We start from the raw sequence: 24465 nt of genomic DNA, 5'->3' as shown, positions 1-24465 counted from the left end.
CTGAATTTTAGTTTTTGCCCGTGTTGCTGTGAAATTGTAATGTGTAATACATGGGTTAAATATTGAGCCTTGCTTTTTACTGATTGGGGCTTCTTTGTGCTAATCCATATAAACAGCAATGAAACTTTCCTTTGTTTGACTTTCATTTGAACTGCAACTAGTATACTCCCTGCAGAGCGTCTCAGTGATAGTTAAAAACATATTTATTTTCCCTCATCTTATGAAATATTGTTATCATTATATTTTGGTTTTGTTCAGAAGCTTCTTCAATCTCAGCCAGAATAAAGTCCAGCTGAGTTTTCTTATGGCCTAACACAGGAACATGGAAATCCACAGGAAATTTGGATGACTATTATTCCAATATTATAAAGGTGTAAAAGAGTTCCATAATGTGTACGGAAATTAAAAGGAATTTCTCAGATCAGAACAATGAAAACTACATAAACAAATGCAAATCTATATGAAATTACCTTGCCTTTTATCAACTACTATTAAAAAATCAAAAAGAAAATGTAATAAAATCAAAGTGAAAGTTTCTTGGTAAAGACTGCTCTTGTAGAAGGTGGTTTGATTACTCAGTTAATGGCATATAATGAATTTTGTTTCCATGTGCCAAGTGACATATTAAGTATGAAGAAGAGTTAATGATGGAAAAGTCCAGTTCTCTTTATCTGGGGAAGTGGGCAGGTGTTTGAGTGATGAGGGAGTTGTTAGGTTTCAGGGTAGTTGTCCCCCTCAGAGCACCTTATATTCTTTAAATTAGTATATTGGTTTTGGGCAGAGTTTGATTTCTGTCATTGTAAGGGTATCAAGCAACTTCACTGTGGTATTAGTCCCTTTTAGTCTATGTGACATGCTGGGATTCAAGGATTTTAATGATTTGTGGAAGTTGACATAGATAACTTATAATTAGCCTGCTTTATCATTGCAGCACTGAAGTTTGTTTATTTCTTATCTGTTCATTCATTCATTCATGCCCCATCTTATTCCATAGAGATTTGAGGCACCTTAAAAAACTACATTTATGTAACCCGTATATATAAGCAGACTTGTTGTGGTCCAGTCCCGGCATTAAGTCATATTCAAAGAAATAAGTATGACAGTGAAAATAATTGAAAATAATTCAAATACTTACTTCACCTCTCAGAAAACATCCAAAAGGGGAGTAAATGCATTATATGTAATAGAACTTTTAAAAAATCCTCTTTGCCCATCTCTCTGAACTTTTACATGGCTGTCAGCTATCTCCCCAAACTTTCTCTGTCTTGAAACCTACACAAAGGGTCTCCTCAAATCCAGTCAGTCCTTACCTTTCTCCTTCTTTCCACCTTCACTTTTAGGTATTTTTCTTCTTTTTTAAAAAAAATTAATCTATTTGTTTTTATTTATTTATTTTTGGCTGCATTGGGTCTTTGTTGCTGCATGCGGGCTTTCTCTAGCTGCAGCGAGCGGGGGCCACTCTTCGTTGCAGTGCGTGGGCCTCTCATTGTGGTGATTTCTCTTGCTGCGGAGCATGGGCTCTAGGCGCACGGGCTTCAGTAGTTGTGGCACACAGGCTCAGCAGTTGCGGCTCGTGGGCTCTAGAGCACAGGCTCAGTAGTTGTGGCGCGCGGGTCTAGTTGCTCTGCGGCATGTGGGGTCCTCCTGGACCAGGGCTCGAACCCATGTCCCCTGCATTGGCAGGCAGATTCCTAACCACTGCGCCACCAGGGAAGTCCTGGTATCTTTTCTTCTATTTCCTCTCTCATTGTATATTCTTCTCCACTTCTCTCCTCCTGCTAATTTATTTCTCACATTTGTGTCAATAAGCCCAGAACCAGGGAAAGGGGAAAAAGCTGAGAATCAAACCCAGAGTTTCCCTTAGGAGGTAGCACAAGGAGTGAGGTTGTGATTATCCACATATTCATATATTTTCTCTGTGTTACCCTTAAAAAAAAAAATTGTAAAATACTAATTAAAAACTGAAAGTCCAGGCTAGGGAACATATAAATTGAGATGAAAAATAGAACACTAAATGGCCTGTTATTAGTTGTGTAGTTGACTCAGAATTACAGTTGACCATAGAACAACATGGGTTTTAACTGCTCAGTCCCTCAGTCCACTTATATGCAGATTTTTTTTTTTCCCAATAAATACAGTCAGCTTTCTGAATCTGCAGATTCTGCATCCCTGGATTCACCCAACTGTGGATCAAAAGCTTAATATAGGATCCGGGGTTGGTTGAAGCCATGGATGCAGAACTAGCCGATATGGAGGGCCGACTATGGGACTTGAACATCCATGAATTTTGGTATCTGGCTGCAGGTCCTAAACCAATCCCCCATGTATACCGAGGGATGACTACTTCATGGTTAGTGATATAAAGGGACTCCTTTCCATAGTTCTCCCTAATCATGAGTGGAGCACACCAGTTCCCCAGGTGACAAAGCCCTTAATTCTGAAATTACATAGGATTCACGTCCTAGGTAAAAGGAACACTAAAAATTTAGTGGTGGTGTCTTTAACATCCATAAGAGCAATTTACTGCAGTTACTGTGAGTGAAAAGAGAGGATATGAAGCCAAAACATGACTTAAAGACATTCTGCAGTAGGCCAACACAGTATAGTCCAGGACTGCAGCTTCCTGATGATCTGAATTGACCTAAGAATAAAACTTTATGTTGTCTGTAGCAAAAAATGCAAACAGTGACCTTAGGAACCAAAGCAGTGATGTAAATGAGTGGATGCTACGTGGTAGCTGTCAGCCTTGGGCGTGGAGGTGCTGCACGGATGGAAGAGACTGGTGACTGCACGGCACACGCCCTCTCAGAGGAGGGAGGCTGCTCTCACTCTGCTCCATCCTGTTTCACCATGTGGGGCTCTAGTCCAGTGCTATGTGTCTTCTAATTCTTCAAGGTCAGCCTGAAATCTGGATTTTAATGTAAAATGTCCCCATTTTAAATGCTCACCATTAGGTCATTTGGATTTTTAGAAAGTGCTTGTGGGCCAAGCAAGACTTGCCAGCAGGTGATCAATCATTCAACTATCATCAGAGGAAGGGGGAGCCTGCATGTTTTTCACACGAGTCTTTATCAATCTCACCTCCATCTTCTCTGCTGTGCTCAAGGTTGGTTCTTTGGCAAAGTCTAGCATCTGGTATTCTTGGATTCTCCAATACCAGCTGGGTGTCCAACCATTCAATTCAATTCTCACACTAACAGCTCTGAGTAAGTGTCAGACTACGCAGGTTTAAGGGCTCAGTTTCTCAAGACTGCCCTCACCCCAGATGCTCCTTGTAAGTTCCACATCCCGAGTCAACCCGTACATACAGCCAACTTGGCTATGAATTTGGTTCCCATGATCCCCTACTCATTCACTGGAATGACTCACAGGACTTAGGAAAACACTTTATTTACATTTACGAGTTTATTATAAAGGTTATAACTCAGGAACAGCCCAATGGAAGAGAAGCATAGGGCAAAGTATGTGGGTGGGGAGAACAGAGCTTCCATGTGCTCTCTGGGTGTGCCACCCTCCTAGAACATTGATTTGTTCACCAACCCTGGAAGTTCTCTGAACTCTGTCATTTAAGGGCTTTCACGGAGGTTTCACGGGGTAGGCACGATTGATTGAATCATTGGCCATTGGTGATTGAAGTGAATCTCTAGCCCCTCCCCTCTGTCCCCTCTCTCAAGGTCTAGGGGTGGGGCTGAAAGTTCCAAGCTTCTAATCAAGCCTTGGTGTTTCTGGTGACCAACCCCTATCTTGAAGCTATCCAGGCCCCCTCACTCCCTATCCCTCCTCCCCACCCATACCAGAGTCATCTCATTAGTATACAGAGACATTCTCATCACTCAGGAGACACCAAATGTTCTGGGAACTCTGTGCCAGAAACCAAAGGAAGAAAAAGATCAAATATTATTTTTTATTAAACCACAGGTGTTTATTTTGGTTGGTTACAAGCAAACTAGTATACTTGAGAGACAGCCACTGATGAGGTTTTTTGAAGACCCTGACCAAGACTGCTGTGTGGTTGGAAGATCATCACCCTAGAGATGGACCCTCAGATACATGAAAGCAAGGCCAGAATTTTTCTTCCAAAATCTATGTTTGGTTCACCCTTATACACAAATGAATTACCCCAGAGTTCTACACTAATTTCAGTAGGGAAAAATTTCAAAGTAGGTATTACTAGTCTCCCATTCCCTGAATTTTACTTTTGAGCAATGTCACTTTCCAAGGACATGACCAGTATATATTAATTGGAAGAAATACATCTACATACTGGATGTAAGCCAACTAAATTATGGGCCTCTGCGAAAATAATTCAAAAAATGTCATGCCTGATATAAGGTTATTCTTTCTGAAAGTACCTATAATGATAGGAGGAGTTAAGATCCTGTGTCTAGTTTATGACATTGAAATAACATTATCATAAAAGGATATGTGTGTGTCTAACTTGTTTAAAAGCAGTTAAGGGCTTCCCTGGTGGCGCAGTGGTTGAGAGTCCGCCTGCCGATGCAGAGGAAATGGGTTTGTGCCCCGGTCCGGGAAGATCCCACATGCTGTGGAGTGGCTGGGCCCGTGAGCCATGGCCGCTGAGCCTGCGCGTCCGGAGCCTGTGCTCCTCAATGGGAGAGGCCACAACAGTGAGAGGCCTGCGTACCGCAAAAAAAAAAAAAAAAAAAACAGTTAAAAATTATTAGAATATATTTTAAAAGTTGGAAGGGTGAGAGAAGTTGAGTTAGAGCATATTATAATATTATGCCGCTCATAACTGTTTTCTGTAAGTAAGCCATTTCTGCTGATCGTAAGTGTTGTGTTTCACTCACTAGGCCTTCAGGAAACTGTTAATTTATATACTAAACTGATTTCTTTTCAGGATTGTCTTTTTTCAGCCTTATTTTTCTCCATGTTTCTATAGTTTAAGCAGTTAACAGGGACCTAGGTTAAAATCTGAGAACAAGATCCCTGGCATCTTCGTATTTCAGCTTGAAAATTTTCAGAGTAGTATTCTTTAATTAGTTGCTTGTTTTGCTTAAATGGCTTCAATAAATCAAAATTTTCTGTTTCTCCATAAGAATTGTGTCCCTGAAATATGTTGCTGTTATGCTGAGATGTATATGTCATTGAAATATATATCCCAATGCTCTTTTTTGTAAATGTCACTGGGGAGTCTGAGCATATGATTCATTCTGAGTAAAAGATATTTTAAAAAATAGTTAACTGACTTAAAACAAAAAGATTTCTGGGCATGCTAAGGGGCTCTAGTAAAAGAAAAAAAAGTACTTGGAGGACTTCTTGGCTTTGGTCATAAAGAATGAATACCTGTTTTCAGTGAAGATTAAAGAAATCAGATATGAAAATGAGATGAACTCCTTAGAAATCCTGCCTGTTAAAAATTTTCCTTCCAATATCTCCACCTCCAAGAGGCTGTTTTGCAGTCACCCAACATAAAATGAGAGCTCGTGTTTGTGGTATTTTCATTACACCTTTAGATTTCAAGATGGTCCTGAGTAAACTTTTTTTCTCTTGAGAAATATTTGCTTACTGCTGGTCACTGACAGGAGTGAACTTTTTCAAGTAACGTAGACAACACATTGCATAGATGCAGAAATGATATAGACATGGGAAACTAAGACACTACAGTGATATGCTGCTCAGTTTATAATTATTTGTGACGCAAAAGCTAATGTAGCCAGTGTGGTAGACTGAATAATGACCCCCAAAGATATCCAGCTTCTAATCCTTAGACCTGGGAGTGTTACCTTCTCTGGCTAAAAGACCTTGAAGATAAGATTAGGTTAAGGCTCTTGAGATGGGGAGATTATTCTGGATTATCTGGGTTGGCTTCTGGATGCAATCTCAGTTTTCACATAAGAAGGAGGCAGAGGGAGATTTGACTGCAGAGAAGAATGTGTGATAGTGAAACAAGAAACTGTGCTGCTGGCTTTGAAGATGGGAGAAGGGGCCACAAGGGATACAACTCTAGCAGCTGGAGAAGGCAAGGAAAGAGTGTCTGCAGGTAGTGTGGCCCTGTGACTGAGTTTGGACTTCTGACCTTCAGAACTGTAAGAGAATACGTGTGTGTTGTTTTAAACTACCAAGTTTGTGGTAATTCGTGACAGCAGCCATAGGAAGCTAATACAGCTAGTTGATTTGATGATATTAAGTTAAATAAACTACATACATAATACCATTATAAAGCAAAAGGGAATTTTAAAACTGCCAAATACATAGTCATTTCTTAACATTTCTGTTTGCAGATTTTGGTTAATTTCTGTATTGCTGTGTTTACCAGCTTATTCTTGACTGATAAGCAGTAAAATTCCTAATATTTAAATATTATATTATATTTACAGGACTTTGCCAATTACTCTTAGCAGAATGCAATTCTCTTATCTCCCAGAGCAAGTTCCCTTTTCTGGTTCCCTTTCTCAGTTTATGGCTGAGGTATATATTGCTGTTGTCCGTACGTACTATTGATTCCCATGTAACTTTTTCAGGTTGTGACTCAGCATCCTGATTTTTGGAAAAGGGAACCAGACTCCCACACGGGCACTCTATATATGCAACAAAAGCGTGTCTTGTTTCGTAAATACAAGGCAAACATTCTACACAGTAGGCATCCATTTTGTGGCAGTACCATTGTCATCCTGGTACTGGGGGGAGCGTGTAAATTTCTCTGAAATGTCCCTTATGAAGCCACCCCCCCCACCACCAAGCCTTCTCTGAAAGTGTGACAATTTGTTTATGTCCACTCCTGGCACCTGCACTTTGATTACCAGAGTCCCCTCAGATCTGCTGATTCCACCACTGTTATAATAGCACAAAGAAATCCTACAAAAGGGAAAATTTTGTGGTGTGTCCCTGATTGGCATTCCGTTTAGCAGTCTTTATAGGAATGCAGTTGTTTCTTGAGGCCAAAGGAAATTCTGTTACCTGTGTTCATCTGGATGGCTGTATTGCTGGTTAGTGAACTCAAAGCCAAAGGATTTCATTTTCTAACTGTGTTGGTTCTATGGAACCAGAGTTTTTCCATTTGAACTGATGAATTCTCCTGGGGGAGAGGGGGATTTCATGATCAAAATTAGACTAAATGAAAAAAATGAATGCATATTTCAAAGGGTGGCACTAGAATCAGGTACATCTACAGATTTTCCCAGGGGTTACTCCTGAACTTTTTGGTTTTATTTGATCATAATTCCAAGAGAGAATTTTCATTAGGTGAGTGTTTTGTTTCGTTTTGTTTTTCAATGATTCCCCTCCCTGCCCCCGGCTTGAAGTTTGATTTTATTTGGCATTTATCCCAGTTGGGAATTTGCAGTGGAAACGGAAAACTGACCTTCCATTTGTGAAATCACAAAATGAAATGGAACACCAGAAGTGATGTTCTCCTAGAAATAATAAATAGCTTTGTGCTGGTGTCTAAATTCATAGCACAGTTAACTAAAGTTAATATTTATGTACAGTGAGAAGAATAATGTCTGGAATCTCTCAGACATCATCTTTGTTGTGTTATACTCTTTTTATATGTTACCTCATTTTCTTGGATCTTGAGAGATCCCCAAGTAGTGACAACAACAGTGGCACAACCAAGTAGGAACATCTGGTTATTGAGCTCTTACTGGGAGCCAGGCACAGGCTGAGTTTAATAGTACAGGTAAGCTGTCCGTGTACTACTTAGTTTAATCATCAGAAAACCCCATCTGAGGCCGTTGTTTCCCTTTCACAGATAAGGAACCCGAGTTGAGATTTAGTAACTTGCCTGAAGATGCATACCTAATAAAGAATAATGAGGGTTCAAACGCAGACGTTTCTGGCTCACAGGCCGAACTTATTCTGTGGCAACACCCGAATTCCCCTGAGTCTGGAAATGGCAAGAGTCTGGTTTAGGCAACCGGGGAAAAAACAGCCAAGACTCTGAAGGTCAGAGCAGTACAACGACAAGGTTGCAGTGGAACAGCCGAGATCAAGAACTAAGAGAAGGTCCCCTGAGGGCCACAGACCAGCTCCGCCTTGATAAAGAAGGGGATTGGGGTTGCAGTGTAGCAATTTACTGTGATAGCTGGATTCAGAAAAAAGAATATACCTCTGAATGAGATTCAGCAAAATGTTGTCATAGCTATAGATGCTTAGTGTTTAAAATGTATTTGCCTTATAATTACAAAATTAATATATATGCTTGCTGTATAAAAAAATTCAACACCAAATTATGTAAGTGGCAAGTAAAAGTTACCCCTCTTCTCTCTTTCCCCATTGACCAACCATTTTCCCGTACCTATATATCTAACCTATGTACATATATAGCTAAATGGAATAGGTGTTGGTCTTGGAGGGTTTTCTTTTCTTTTTTGTTTTATTTCACAAAAATAGGGTCATACTATAATACTGTTCTATAACTTTTTAAATGAAATAATATTACATCTACATCTTTTATGTTAATACTCTTATTTCCGTACAGAAGCAATTTTGAGGAGAAATATTTGTATTAAAGAAGACTGTATTGGGGGGTGGGTGAAATGGGCGAAGGTGGTCAAAAGACACAAATATCTAGTTATAAAATAAGTTCTGGAGATATAATGTACAGCATGGTGACTATAGTTAATAATACTGTATTGTATATTTGCAAGTTACTAAGAGAGTAGATCTTAAAAGTTCTTATCACAAGAAAAAAAAATTTGTGGCTATGTGTGGTGATGGATGTTAACTAGACTTACTATGGTGGTCATTTCATAATATATACATATATTGAGTCACTATGTTGTACACCTGAAGCTAATATAATATGTCAATTATATTCCAATAAAAAATATGCAAGGCTATTACATGCAGTTTGGGAGGTCACAACTTGGACCTGACCTGCTTGAATACTTCCAGTGACGGGGAGTTCCCTTCTTGGTGAAACAGCCAGTTCCACTATTGGATTGCTCTGTTAGAAAGTTATATTGAACTAATGTTTATTTTTTTGTGACTTCCTCTTGCTCATTAATATGTTCCACAGACCAAATCTCATCCCCTCTTTTTTTTTTTTTGCGGTACACGGGCCTCTCACTGCTGTGGCCTCTCCCGTTGCGGAGCACAGGCTCCGGACGCGCAGGCTCAGTGGCCATGGCTCACGGGCCCAGCCGATCCGAGGCATGCGGGATCCTCCCAGACCTGGGCACGAACCCGCGTCCCCTGCATCGGCAGGCGGACTCTCAACCACTGCGCCACCAGGGAAGCCCTCATCCCCTCTTTACCTGTAACTGGATGAAATGAGACACCAAGGGGTATGCTTAAGAAAATTAAAAAATGAAAAAACTTTAAAAAAAACGGTAAAAGAAAAAGAAGATTATATTGCCTCCATGGCTGCTCAGTTTTGACATTTTCTACTTTTCTTCATGGAGATATTAGCTCCAAATTGTAGAGCAGAGCTTCTTTGCCTTTTTTTTTTTTAAAACATCCTTTGTATATAAAGGGTGTTCTTTCTTAACCTCTGGATTTTCCCAGGGCTGGAAGCTCTGCAGTGGAAGATGTAATCAGACGGGAGGGAGCACAGGAAAGTGCTCCCTTAGGAAGATTTAGTTTGGATTTAAAAGGTTTTTTTTTTTTTAACCTCAAAAATAGCTTTAGCACATTTCCTAAGCTCAGCCAACTTAGAGGCAGACAGGACCTTGAAAATCATGTCAGCCTCTTGCTTTTGTTTACCTTAGAAGTCCTGGAGAGTTTATCTTATTTCCAAAGAAGGTCACAACAGATTGTCAGACAGCCAAGCCCAGAACCTCTTTCCTTCCTGTGAGCATGTTCTCCATTGAAGCCTACCAGGTTGCTAAACCATTCTCCCTCACATAGTTCAGAGAATTTCCAAAGTCCAGTGGATTTTATTTTAAAATCAAGGTATGTATATGCCATAACACCTTTAGGAGAGATCCTGGAGGCCCTGTGGCCATTGTGAATTCCTGTTCCACAACTTAACCAAGCCCTGTGACCTTGCAAAGTCGCCCTAATTTTACTCAGACTTCCATTTCTTATCTGTAAGATAAGATTGCCTACCTCCTTGGCCTTTTGTGAGGATAGGATAATATTTATAAAGTACATAACACAGTGCCTGGTTCATTAGTCAACTCAATAGTAGTTGCTGTTAGAAGAAAGCTCTTTCAAACTTTTCGTAATAATCTTTTTTAAAAAGTAAAGCTCAATTTTAAAAATGTGACAATATATGTGTTAAATTATTGTAGGAAGGAGACTTCAAAGACTAAATACTTAAAAAAATTTTGGGGGGGGACTAGATGTTGTACATGGTTTAAGATCCAAAATATATAAAAGAGAAGCAGAAAGTAATTTTTCTTACTCTCTCTTTCCCCACAGCTACTACCTTTCTTTAGCTGGAAACTCACTTTACAAATTTTTTGTTGTACCCTTGTAGATGTATTCTATGCACATACTCAATAAGCTTTAAATATGAAACGATTTCTGTCTTCAGTCTTTCCTCTAGTCTCTTGCTAATAGGGCTCTCTGTTGAGTCAGCTCTAGGTCAGCACTGTCCAGTACTGTCTGATGACAGAAGTGTTCTATACATGTGTTGTTCAATACAGTACCCACTAGCACATGTGTCTATTGAGTTCTTAAAATATGACTCTTGTAACTGAAGAACTGAATTAAAAATTTTTATTTAATTTTTATTACATTTAATAACCACAGGTGGCTAGTTAGTGGCTACCATATTAGACAGTGCTGTGCTAGATATTTATGTCTATGGCACTTTTTATAGAAACACATGGACCTCAAATTATGGAATTAAGGAAAGAATCATAGAGAGCCACTAAGTTAATATTAATGAAAGAAGTCTATAGTTTAATATATTTTTAATTATATGTGGCTAATATACTTTCTTTTAAAGTATCTAGATAAGGAGATGAGAGTTTATTTTTGAGAACATGTTGCTAATCAAAGAAAGCTGTGAAATGGCCTGTTTGTAGGAGAGCAGATCTCAAACAAATAAGAATGTAACCTCATTTATCTATTTATTTTTTCAAGAAGTATTTATTGAATAGCTAATGTGTACCATGCACAGGCCCTGGGACTATGGCCTTAACAGAACCTAAACAAATCCCTGCCCTCATGAAGCTTCCACTCTAGTGCTAATGAAAACATCCTCTCTGCATTTGGTGCCTTTTTTTTTTTTTTTAAACATCTTTATTGGGGTATAATTGCTTTACAATGTTGTGTTAGTTTCTGCTTTATAACAAAGTGAATCAGTTATACATATACATATGTTCCCATATGTCTTCCCTCTTGCGTCTCCCTCCCTCTCACTCTCCTTATCCCACCCCTCCAGGCTGTCACAAAGCACCAAGCTAATATCCCTGTGCCATGCGCCTGCTTCCCACTAGCTATCTACCTTACTACGTTTGTTAGTGTGTATATGTCCATGAGTCTCTCTCGCCCTGTCAAAGCTCACCCTTCCCCCTCCCCATATCCTCAAGTCCGTTCTCCAGTAGGTCTGCGTCTTTATTCCTGTCTTACCCCTAGGTTCTTCATGACATTTTATTCCCTTAAATTCCATATATATGTGTTAGCATACGGTATTTGTCTTTTTCTTTCTGACTTACTTCACTCTGTATGACAGACTCTAGGTCTATCCATCTCATTACAAATAGCTCAATTTCATTTCTTTTTAAGGCTGAGTAATATTCCATTGTGTATATGTGCCACATCTTCTTTATCCATTCATCCGATGATGGGTGCTTAGGTTGTTTCCATCTCCGGGCTATTGTAAATAGAGCTGCAATGAACATTTTGGTACATGACTCTTTTTGAATTTTGGTTTTCTCAGGGTATATGCCCAGTAGTGGGATTGCTGGGTCATATGGTAATTCTATTTGTAGTTTTTTAAGGAACCTCCATACTGTTCTCCATAGTGGCTGAACCAATTCACATTCCCACCAGCAGTGCAAGAGTGTTCCCTTTTCTCCACACCCTCTCCAGCATTTATTGTTTCTAGATTTTTTGATGATGGCCATTCTGACTGGTGTGAGATGATCTCTCATTGTAGTTTTGATTTGCATTTCTCTAATGATTAATGATGTTGAGCATTCTTTCATGTGTTTGTTGGCATTCTGTATATCTTCTTTGGAGAAATGTCTATTTAGGTCTTCTGCCTATTTTTGGATTGGGTTTTTTGTTTTTTTGTTATTGAGCTGCATGAGCTGCTTGTAAATTTTGGAGATTAATCCTTTGTCAGTTGCTTCATTTGCAAATATTTTCTCCCATTCTGAGGGTTGTCTTTTGGTCTTGTTTATGGTTTCCTTTGCTGTGCAAAAGCTTTGAAGTTTCATTAGGTCCCATTTGTTTATTTTTGTTTTTATTTCCATTACTCTAGGAGGTGGGTCAGAAAGGATCTTGCTGTGATTTATGTCATAGAGTGTTCTTCCTATGTTTTCCTCTAAGCGTTTGATAGTTTCTGGCCTTACATTTAGGTCTTTAATCCATTTTGAGCTTATTTTTGTGTATGGTGTTAGGGAGTGATCTAATCTCATACTTTTACAGGTACCTGTCCAGTTTTCCCAGCACCATTTATTGAAGAGGCTGTCCTTTCTCCACTGTACATTCCTGCCTCCTTTATCAAAGATAAGGTGTCCATATGTGCGTGGGTTTATCTCTGGGCTTTCTATCCTGTTCCACTGATCTATCTTTCTGTTTTTGTGCCAGTACCATACTGTCTTGATTACTGTTGCTTTGTAATATAGTCTGAAGTCAGGGAGCCTGATTCCTCCAGCTCCTTTTTTCGTTCTCAAGATTGCTTTGGCTATTTGGGGTCTTTTGTGTTTCCATACAAATTGCGAAATTTTTTGTTCTAGTTCTGTGAAAAATGCCAGTGGTAGTTTGATAGGGATTGCATTGAATCTGTAGATTGCTTTGGGTAGTAGAGTCATTTTCACAATGTTGATTCTTCCCATTCAAGAACATGGTATATCTCTCCATCTATTTGTATCATCTTTAATTTCTTTCCTCAGTGTCTTATAATTTTCTGCATACATTCGTCTCCTTAGGTAGGTTTATTCCTAGATACTTTATTCTTTTTGTTGCAATGGTAAATGGGAGTGTTTTCTTGATTTCACTTTCAGATTTTTCATCATTAGTGTATAGGAATGCCAGAGATTTCTGTGCATTAATTTTGTCTCCTGCTACTTTACCAAATTCATTGATTAGCTCTAGTAGTTTTCTGGTAGCATCTTTAGGATTCTCTATGTATAGTATCATGTCATCTGCAAACAGTGACAGCTTTACTTCTTCTTTTCCGATTTGGATTCCTTTTATTTCCTTTTCTTCTCTGATTGCTGTGGCTAAAACTTCCAAAACTATGTTGAATAAGAGTGGTGAGAGTGGGCAACCTTGTCTTGTTCCTGATCTTAGTGGAAATGCTTTCAGTTTTTCACCATTGAGGATGATGTTTGCTGTGGGCTTGTGATATATGGCCTTTATTATGTTGAGGAAAGTTCCCTCTATGCCTACTTTCTGCAGGGTTTTTATCATAAATGGGTGTTGAATTTTGTCAAAAGCTTTCTCTGCATCTATTGAGATGATCATATGGTTTTTCTCCTTCAATTTGTTAATATGGTTTATCACATTGATAGATTTGCGTATATTGAAGAATCCTTGCATTCCTGGAATAAACGCCACTTGATCATGGTGTATGATCCTTTTAATGTGCTGTTGGATTCTGTTTGCTAGTATTTTGTTGAGGATTTTTGCATCTATGTTCATCAGTGATATTGGCCTATAGTTTTCTTTCTTTGTGACATCCTTGTCTGGTTTTGGTATCAAGGTGATGGTGGCCTCGTAGAAGGAATTTGGGAGTGTTCCTCCCTCTGCTATATTTTGGAAGAGTTCGAGAAGGATAGGTGTTAGCTCTTCTCTAAATGTTTGATAGAATTCACCTGTGAAGCCATCTGGTCCTGGACTTTTGTTTGTTGGAAGATTTTTAATCACAGTTTCAATTTCAGTGCTTGTGATTGGTCTGTTCATATTTTCTATTTCTTCCTGATTCATTCTTGGCAGGTTGTGCATTTCTAAGAATTTGTCCATTTCTTCCAGATTGTCCATTTTATTGGCATAGAGTTGCCTGTAGTAATCTCTCATGATTTTTTTTATTTCTGCAGTGTCAGTTGTTACTTCTCCTTTTTCATTTCTAATTCTGCTGGTTTGAGTCTTCTCCCCTTTTTTCTTAATGAGTCTGACTAATGGTTTATCAATTATGTTTATCTTCTCAAAGAACCAGCTTTTAGTTTTATTGATCTTTGCTATCGTTTGCTTCATTTCTTTTTCATTTATTTCTGATCTGATTTTTATGATTTCTTTCCTTCTGCTAGCTTTGGGGTTTTTTTGTTCTTCTTTCTCTAATTGCTTGAGGTGCAAGGTTAGGTTGTTTATTCGAGATGTTTCCTGCTTCTTAAGGTGGGCTTGTATTGCTATAAACTTCCCCCTTAGAACTGCTTTTGCTGCATCCCATAGGTTTTGGGTCGTTGTGTCTCCATTGTCATTTGTTTCTAGGTATTTTTTAATTTCCTCTTTGATTTCTTCAGTGATCACTTCATTATTAAGTAGTGTATTGTTTAGCCTCCATGTGTTTTTATTTTTTACAGATCTTTTCCTGTCATTGATATCTAGTCTCATGGCGTTGTGGTCAGAAAAGATACTTGATACAATTTCAATTTTCTTAAATTTACCAAGGCTTGATTTGTGACCCAAGATATGATCTATCCTGGAGAATGTTCTTTGAGCACTTGAGAAAAATGTGTATTCTGTTGTTTTTGGATGGAGTGTCCTATAAATATCAATTAAGTCCATCTTGTTAAATGTATCATTTAAAGCTTGTGTTTCCTTATTTATTTTCATTTTGGATGATCTGTCCATGGGTGAAAATGGGGTGTTAAAGTCCCCTACTATGAATGTGTTACTGTCGATCTCCCCTTTTATGGCTGTTAGTATTTGCCTTATGTATTGAGGTGCTCCTATGTTGGGTGCATAAATATTTACAATTGTTATATCTTCTTCTTGGATCGATCCCTTGATCATTATGTAGTGTCCTTCTTTGTCTCTTTTAATAGTCCATATTTTAAAGTCTATTTTGTCTGATATGAGAATTGCTACTCCAGCTTTCTTTTGGTTTCCATTTGCATGGAATATCTTTTTCCATCCCCTTACTTTCAGTCTGTATGTGTCTCTAGGTCTGAAGTGGGTCTCTTGTAGACAGCATATATAAGGGTCTTGTTTTTGTATCCATTCAGCCAATCTGTGTCTTTTGGTGGGAGCATTTAGTCCATTTACATTTAAGGTAATTATCGATATGTATGTTCCTATTCCCATTTTCTATATTGTTTTGGGTTCGTTATTATAGGTCTTTTCCTTCTCTTGTGTTTCTTGTCTAGAGAAGTTCCTTTAGCATTTGTTGTAAAGCTGGTTTGGTGGTGCTGAACTCTCTCAGCTTTTGCTTGTCTGTAAAGGTTTTAATTTCTCCATCAAATCTGAATGAGATCCTTGCTGGGTAGAGTAGTCTTGGTTGCAGGTTTTTCTCCTTCACTGCCACTCACTTCTGGCTTGTAGGGTTTCTGCTGAGAGATCAGCTGTTAACCTTATGGGGATTCCCTTGTGTGTTATTTGTTGTTTTTCCCTTGCTGCTTTTAATATGCTTTCTTTGTATTTAATTTTTGACAGTTTGATTAATATGTGTCTTGGCGTATTTCTCCTTGTATTTATCCTGTATGGGACTCTCTGTGCTTTCTGGACTTGATTAACTATTTCCTTTCCCATATTAGGGAAGTTTTCAACTATAATCTCTTCAAATATTTTCTCAGTCCCTTTGTTTTTCTCTTCTTCTTCTGGAACCCCTATAATTCGAATGTTGGTGCGTTTAATGTTGTCCCAGAGGTCTCTGAGACTGTCCTCAGTTCTTTTCACATTTGGTGCCTTTTTGTGTTACATTCCATTGGCGGTCAGCAAGCAACAGGGAAGACCTCTGCAGAGACAAAGAAAGGAACTTGCTCCAGGCCCTTGGCTTTGATGGCCGCCAGTGCTCTAAACTTATTTCCTTTAGTAAAGGAAAAAGCTTCATAGGAAAACAGTTTTCATTGAGCTACTAAAAAATGCTTTCTTTAGCAGTATCACGTTATTTATTTCTGTAGTCTGCTATCTCTGGATTAGGATACGGGTAGGGGAAAAAGTGAGGTGTGCATATGTCTTACAAGTGCACACAATTTTAATGTAAAAAGAGCCAAGAGATTCCAAAATAAGTCCTTTAGTATTCCTTTTTTTAAAATTGGAGTATTGTTAATTTACAATGTTGTGTTTCAAGTGTACAACAGATTCAGTTATACGTGCATACATATATATTCTTTTCCAGATTTTTTCCATTATAGGTTATTACAAGATATTGAGTATAGTTCCCTGTACAATACAGTAGTTCCTTGTTTATCTTATATAGTCCTTTAATATCCTTTACGGAAAGGCACATATAAGAAGCTCAGAATCACGATGGTGAGCCACACTGCCTCATTCGTCTGCTCTTGGGGAAGGTCTGACTAGTGTAATTGCCCCTACCTTTACATTTTCTCCCCCAAACAGTGATTGCCTCTTAGTGTTAGCATTTCATTTGATTTAAGTGTTATTTTTATTTTTCTGCATTTTCAAAATTTCCTAGTATGAACACATGTTATTTTCATAATAAAACAAAGAACAATAAATTATATTGTAAAAAAATTGTTCAGTCAGAGAGATGATGGAAGCCTGAAATCATTCCATGGGAGCAGAGACCAAGAAAAAGAGGTGTATTTGAGAGGGAGAGATTTAGGAAATAGAATTGACAGGGCTTGGTTACAGTAGTGAGAGGAGATTGTGTAATAAACACTTGTTTTATGAAATTGTGATCTATTTTTTAAAAAGACAAATGAGCATCACAAAAGTTTTTGTTTTTTAGTTTTTTGGTTTTTTGGGGTTTTTTTTGGATTCACAGCAATCAAATGTTAAATATGTCTCACCATTTTCAATCACTCATCTGTTTAAGATGACTTGCCAGGTAATTTTTTTTTTTAATTAATTAATTTTGGTTGCATTGGGTCTTTGTTGCTCTGTGCGGGCTTTCTCTAGTTGCGGCGAGCGGGGGCTACTCTTTGTTGTGGTGTGCAGGCTTCTCACTGTGGTGGCTTCTCTTGTTGTGGAGCACGGGCTCTAGGTGTGCGGGCTTCAGTAGTTGTGGCACGCAGGCTCAGTAGTTGTGGCTCGCAGACTCTAGAGCGCAGGCTCAGTAGTTGTGGCGCACGGGCTTAGTTGCTCCGCAGCATGTGGGATCTTCCCGGACCAGGGCTCGAACCCATGTCCCCTGCATTGGCAGGTGGGTTCTTAACCACTGTGCCACCAGGGAAGCCCCAGGTAATTTTTTTAGTCCACCATATAAATGTGTACATTTGGGGCCATTAAAAAAGCTTTGGTGAAATAAAGGGAGTTTATTTTCTTATGTAACTTTTTGTTTCCAGTTATCTTAATTTAATAATAAACCCTTTTGTGAGAATGTCTTAGAATGATACTCATTTGAAGAACAAAAGGGAAGGCTTGGGCTTCCCTGGTGGCGCAGTGGTTGAGAGTCTGCCTGCCGATGCAGGGGCACGGGTTCGTGCCCCGGTCTGGGAGGATACCACATGCCACGGAGCGGCTGGGCCCGTGAGCCATGGCCGCTGAGCCTGCTCGTACGGAGCCTGTGCTCCGCAACGGGAGAGGCCGCAACGGTGAGAGGCCCGCGTACCGCAAAAAAAAAAAAAAAAGGGAAGGCTTAAAAGATAAAAGCCCTAAAAAGGAATGTTTGAAGAGCATTAACTATACCACATTTATCAGACTGGCAGTTATCCCCCCTTAGAAAAGTATTAACAATGTATTTCCATGTTTTGGGGAAGGATTTTGCAGTGGGCTTCCAGAACTCACATCTGATTTCCAGTTACAAGATCAGAATGTTCCCCTCATATTGATAACCTCCAGAGAAACAAATTCTCATGAGTTCTCTAGTCAAAACAAAAGATGTAGCTGATTGTAAAATTACTGAAGTGTTAAATTGTACTCTGTCTTCTGTTAAACAAGTTTTGTATTGCTATTATCTAGCTTTTTTTTTTTTCCTTTCTGAAATAACAACTATGTTTGGCTATATGGGTTGACAATAATGGTCTGTGTGGAAAGGGGGGAAAATGAGTGAAACAATGTATCCCATTTTGTTATTTCTGCGTGTGAAAATCCCAGCCTCTAATGAGATGTCTCCGACAGTGCTGCTGTTCATCAAAACATGTGCCCTAGATCTGAGTGAATTTAATTATAGTGGGAACAGTGAAATAAGGACATTTGAATTAACTTACAGTAGAAAAATTCAGGAGATTAAGAAGCAGCAACATATCTCAGTCTGCATAGAATTAATTTTTGAAGTCTCTTTTCTCTCCTCCCTGGAAGGAATCATTTTGGGAAGTGGGCAGTAACGTTCACCTCAAGCATGTTTTTGTTAAACCAGTATATCAGAACAAGATCAGCATGTCCTTCTGGATACAGAGATCAGTTCTTTGCATAGACCTCCCGAAGCAAAGAGCTGATCTCTGTGTGATGTCCAGGTTACTGCATATTAATTTCAGCCTCATACAGAAATCTTGATCGAGAGAGAAATTGTTTTATTAGGAACATTATCTGACACACCTTTGCAAAGAGCCACCTACTCTTTTACCAGAAAAAAACAGTTTAAAATCTGAGGATAGAAAATAAAAACATGCTTCCTGGATATAATTCCTTTTTATGAATTTCCAGTTTTTTTTAGTTTGTGTTCTTATTTGTTTTTTTTAACAAGTAAACCTAAAGAGAGAGCTAAGCTAAGAGATGGGCAATATATTCATTTATGACTTTTTTCCAGCTCTCCTTTCTCCTAGGCCATATACTCATTTATTAGCTAATGAAAATATAAGAACTTGGCTGCTCAGTGAATAACAGCTTAGTTGAAATGTTTTGTTAGAACATGGTATGGTACCTTTATCTCAAAAGCTGAGTTTTTGAACTATAACATGAACTTTTTGAACTAAGCATGAACTATACCATGCTTAGTTCTTGTGTTCTATATAGTTCTATGATTGCATTTGGGTATATTCTCTTGTTTCTGTTGGTTTGTATTTTACTGTTGATACATATTTTTTCAATTGATCCTAATAAAAGACCCCATTAGATAGCTAAGCCTCAGTGAGGGACCTCTTTAGACTGTTAATTTTTCCAACATTACAGAGCAAATCAGCATAAAATCAAACCTTAGTCCCTGTTTGATCCTACAGTTATCTCCTTTTTCTCCCAAAACATTTCATCCATTGCCCAGCATCAAATTGTATAGATGCTCAAGAGAGCAAAGGAAATAGACATGTGTGTGAGAAAGCCAACTGTGCCTAGATAGAAGGGGGGAAAATGGTCCTAATTTTAAAAATGTTTATATATGACCAGACTGCCACATATAGTAGAGGCCAAGGCCCTTATTCTTTACATTCTGGGGTGGTAAAAACATTCTTACGAAGGACTAGTGGGTACAGAGTGACACGTCAGTTAACCAGAGGGATACATCAACTGGAAAATATTTTGAGTTACTGGATTTCAGTGAATTATTATAAACTTCTGTTATACGTCTTTGACTTAGGAATGAAGACTTGAAAGCATCAAATATGTTAACTAATGTATCAGTCAGCTATTATATTAGTAATCATAACAACTATATGTTTCATTGTGGCATTTTCTATCTCAGGAAATGCAGCTCTTTCTTCACTACTACTATCGTGTAAAGGAAAGGAATTACTCAGACCTGAACCAGTTCATACCTTGCCAAACCTTTCTACTCAGTGTGTGAGCCAATTATAAAGGATTTGTTTTTATAAATGTGCTTGACCATCAGTCCAAAGGTACCCTTGAAACCAGAAACACTTTTAAAAAAATGTAACACACTAAACATGGCATTGTAGTAGGGTAGCTGCATATCTTGATTAAAAATACCCAACATTTTATAGCCTATAGAAGAATCTAGTATTTCCTCAGGTCTAAAGCATTTCCCAGTGATTTTTTTTTGAGACATAAGTATGGAGGATATAAAATTGAGGAAAGGCCACAGATCTCCACATAAGAATTTTTAAATGATTAAAAAAGAAAAAAAATAACAGGAAAGTGTAATTAACAGTAATATAAAGACTTTTCAATATCAGTTAATTAGTTTCTCAAAGACCAGTAGCATGAAATTAATATGATTTCTCTTAGCAAATTATTTCTCCAATGTTTTTCCTTTTTTTTTTTTTCTCATCCCTAGATTGAAAAAGAAAAAGCAAGCCAAACAAAATGCAGAGACAGCCTCAGCTATGGCTACAAGGACTCATTCTGGAAAAGAAGATGCTAGTACAGTCATTTTAGAACAAGACATGTGCAACATTGCTGTGGAAGAGGAATATATTACTGATGAGAAAAAAAAGAGAAAAAGTAATCAGTTAAAGGAGATCAGGCGTACAGAACTAAAGAGATATTATAGTATTGGTGAGTATTGGTGGCAACTTTGCAGTATTTTCATTTAAAAAATCTGTAATAGTTTTTAAAAAATAATTTGTAACTGGTCATAATATATAATAATAATAGTAACAGTTTATTGAGCAGCTACTATGTGTGTGTGTATATATATATATATAATATATAATGTGTAAAGGGAATGACAATTATATAATAATTTATATTTATATAAATATATATAAATATTTTGTAAAGATATATATATATATATAAAATATATATATAATCTTGTTTAAAGGGAATGACAACTGAATAATGTTGGTGTGTCTTGTTTAATTTTATGTTCCCAACATCTAACACAGTGTCTAGCACATTGTGTCTGCTCATAAATATTTATTAAATGAATGGTCACTTTTCTTGTATGAGAAATATTTTTCTTAATATTTATAGACATGTCCATAAAAATGTTGATAGAAATGCCTGCACTGTTTCCTAGGCAATAGGAAATGGAGGAGAAATGGCCTAGCATCCATTGGTTAAAAAAAAAAAGACCACGATGATGATGACTTGAGAGTTGTAGCTGAGGGGAATCTTAAAATGAGTCCACAATATCATGTAGTTTCTGAGGATAGTCATTGCATCTAAAGCTGCATTAGCACAGGTCGCTTGTCTAGCACGATGGAGGTGATGATCCTGCTTTACTTTACCATCCATCTCATACCTACTGCTCCTATCACGTGCAGGCCTGGAGTATGTTCAAAAGAGAATGCAAAGGGACTTCCCTGGTGGTGCAGTGGTTAAGAATCCGCCTGCCAGTGCAGGGAACGTGGGTTCAAACCCTGGTCCAGGAGGATCCCACATGCCGCGGAGCAACTAAGCCCATGCACCACAACTACTGAGCCTGTGCTCTAGAGCCCACAAGCCACAACTACTGAGCCCGTGGGCCACAACTACTGAAGCCTGTGTACCTAGAGCCCATGCTCCACAACAAGAGAAGCCACCATAATGAGAAGGTTGCGCACCACAACGAAGAGTAGCCCCCACTCGCAGCAACGAAGACCCAACGCAGCCAAAAAAAAAAAAAAAAAAGAGTGCAAAGAAAGGGAACCAGGAGATGAAACTTGATGTGGCACATGGGTTACAGTGTACTTGAGATTGCTAGGCTCAGAGACAGAAGACTGAGGTCTCTGAGAACAAACTGCAGTCCAGTATATGAAACCTGGGCTGGTAGCAGGCACTTGGTCCACAGGGTCCCAAACTTGGTCCCAGTTGATGCCAAAGTTACCGGGGGACAGATCTCGTCTCTGTGTTAATATAACTCTCTACTAGTGCTCATCAAAGATAAAGGTGGGCTGCCATTGGGATGGTTATAAATGAGGTTTTGCTGACATTGCTCCAACAGAGGCAGATGAGGTATCTGCAGTGGAAAGCCTGTGGTTTGTAGTATTCCAGTGGGTTCCCGTGATTATGTCATATATTACATAGCTTCATGGATGCTTTTAATCTGAAGCCATTCAGCATTTTATAAAAAGCTGTAACTGTCAACCTATTGAAAGAGACTTCTGTGTGATTAATAAACTTCCTCTTAAAATTTTAAGTGTTGGATATTATCCCTAAAAGGGAAAGAGGAGTAAGGAAAATTGCATTTCACATCTTTTACAGTGTACACATTGAACATTTGAAAATGTGTGGTTTTTACAGTTGTACAGTTTAAAATACTGTCTTTTCTCATGCTACTTTAAATGCTGCTGCTTAAGAAGTATTTTTAAATGGAGACATTTTGCTCTGTAGGGTTTCCTTGAAGGAGGTTGATAGAGTCCTCTCCATTGAGATTTCTTTTTTCATGATGCTTTGGGATAGATTTTTAACGTGCTGCGCTCTGTTGCATGTGTAACACTTTGAATGTGAAGCAATACCCTTCACTCTGCTCTTCACCTAACTAACTCTTACTAGACTTCACCAAATCCCCTCAGTCATCTTTTCTTCCAGGAAGCCCTCCCTGTCCCTAGACAGGTTAGACTTCCCTTCTGCATTGTCATCGTGGATTTATTTATCTGCTCTCCTGTTTACAGGTTGGACCCTGTATTATTAGCTTTGTGTAGTATCTGCATTACAGGTGCTCTTTTAATGTGCATTGAGTGGGTGACATGTACATAGATGAATGAATACTGTGATTCGTTTGAGTTTCATGAAAATTCTGGAAGGATGTAGGCAACATTACAATAGTTGAGTCAGAATTATCCTGTGATTTTATTTGGTGACAGTTAAGTAAAGAGATGCCATTGTAGCTTTTCATTTTCTCTCGAGAATGGCAATGATAACAACGGTTTGGAGGTTTGAGGCATTTTCTTAGGAGAATCCAGTGCTTATAGAAAACTACTAGGTGGGCCATTGAGTCCCAGGGTTGCTTGTGCCTTTTCGCATTTGACTCTAGCTGACAGACAGCTGTGTTGGCAGGTTTGCTTAATCTCATAGGGCTGATGTGGCATATTTCCTAGATTCCCATCCCAGAATGTTGTCCCATACCACTAGGTGGAGTATTAGACCTCAAGTCAAAAGTAATTCTTGTCCAAGTTCTTTTGGTGGCTCTAGTCTGGGGAGGAGAGATGCTAAAATGGGAGAATCTTGTCAGCCACATTAAGGATTTGGACTTTATCCTGTATCAGTGGGAAGCCGCTGGGGGAACTCCATTAACTGTCTGTTTTAAGAGGATAAATCTAAGGACAATGGATGGAAGTGAGCCTGAAGGCAGGTTGGAGACTGGGGCAGAAGAGAAACAGCACCCTAAGGAGAGATTTTGCTCATAGAAACAGCAGTATTTGGTGACCAATGTAGTGTGTGAGGGAGAAAAAGAACAGCGTCAAGAACTGACAAACTGGAAAACTCAAGAAGAAAAATAATGAATTTGTGTTTGGAGGTATTTTAGAGGTACCAAATGGATTTGTCTAGAGGGACCTGGATTTTAGTTAGGTGAAAGGCCTGGAAATTGCTACTTAAAGGTGTGAGGTAAATATGTGTAAAAGAAGTAATCCGAGGAACGCACAGAAAGTCAAAACAAAAAGTTAATGGAGGGACTTGCCTGGTGGCGCAGTGGTAAAGAATCCGCCTGCCAATGCAGGGGACATGGGTTCGAGCCCTGGTCCAAGAAGATCCCACATGCCTCGGAGCAACTAAGCCCGTGCGCCACAACTACTGAGCCTGCGCTCTAGAGCCCACGAGACACAATTACTGAGCCCGCGAGCCACAAGTACTGAAGCCCGCACACCTAGAGCCCGTGCTCCACAACAAGAGAAGCCTCTGCAATGAGAAGCCCATGCACCGCAAAGAGGAGTAGCCCCCGCTCGCCACAGCTAGAGAAAGCCCGCGTGTAGGAACAAAGACCCAACACAGCCAAAAATAAATAAATAAAAAGTTAATGGATGATAAATGATAACTTATAGAAAAACAGACTGGAAGGATCTACAACAATATGTTGATCATTGTTTTTCTCTGGGTGCAGAAATTGCAAAAGATTTATCTGTGCCTCATGTAAGCCTTGGGTAGTAATTCATTACTCTCTCCTACCACTTCGGAGAACACTACAGCTAGGATACTGATAAAAGATGTTATGGAAAGACTGAGTCACTAGAATTGCCTTGTAACAAAATGGTGCCAATTCCAAAAGTGCTTTGTTTTTGAGAGGGGAAGTAGGAGAAAGGAAGTGGATTAATTACATCGAGGCAGATGGCATCAGATAAATCTAGATCTAGCACCTATTGTAGCACGGGGCACACGGTAAGCATCCATGCAAAAGCTTCTAACATAAGTGAACTCAACCCTTCTATGCTTGCACTTGTATTTACTGATATATAGGGCTCCTTATTCACTTATTCTATTTATTTATATAAACCCTTAAGGAATTGTTTGATAACAATATATTTTTATAATTTTCTATTTTAACAATGTTAATATATTTTTCAA

At 38.7% G+C, this 24465-nt stretch overlaps 1 protein-coding gene across 10 annotated transcripts in view; it reads left to right on the top strand.

Moving 5' to 3' along the window:
- Positions 1–24465, top strand: part of NCOA7 (nuclear receptor coactivator 7) — a 158626-nt gene that overhangs the window by 60502 nt on the left and 73659 nt on the right. For all 10 annotated transcript variants that reach the window (XR_004352511.1, XR_004352509.1, XR_004352514.1 and 7 more), the window contains one exon: positions 20315–20535. Coding sequence is in view for 2 of the 10 variants with exons in the window: in XM_032651065.1 (XP_032506956.1) it covers positions 20315–20535 (221 nt within the window). In the remaining 8 variants the exon portion in view is untranslated. The remainder of the gene's footprint in view (positions 1–20314; positions 20536–24465) is intronic.

This window comes from Phocoena sinus, chromosome 12, assembly GCF_008692025.1.
Source record: "Phocoena sinus isolate mPhoSin1 chromosome 12, mPhoSin1.pri, whole genome shotgun sequence".
In the NCBI taxonomy this organism is placed as follows: domain Eukaryota; kingdom Metazoa; phylum Chordata; class Mammalia; order Artiodactyla; family Phocoenidae; genus Phocoena; species Phocoena sinus.
Note: the sequence above shows the minus strand (reverse complement) of the source record. Positions and strands in the feature narration are given on the sequence as shown.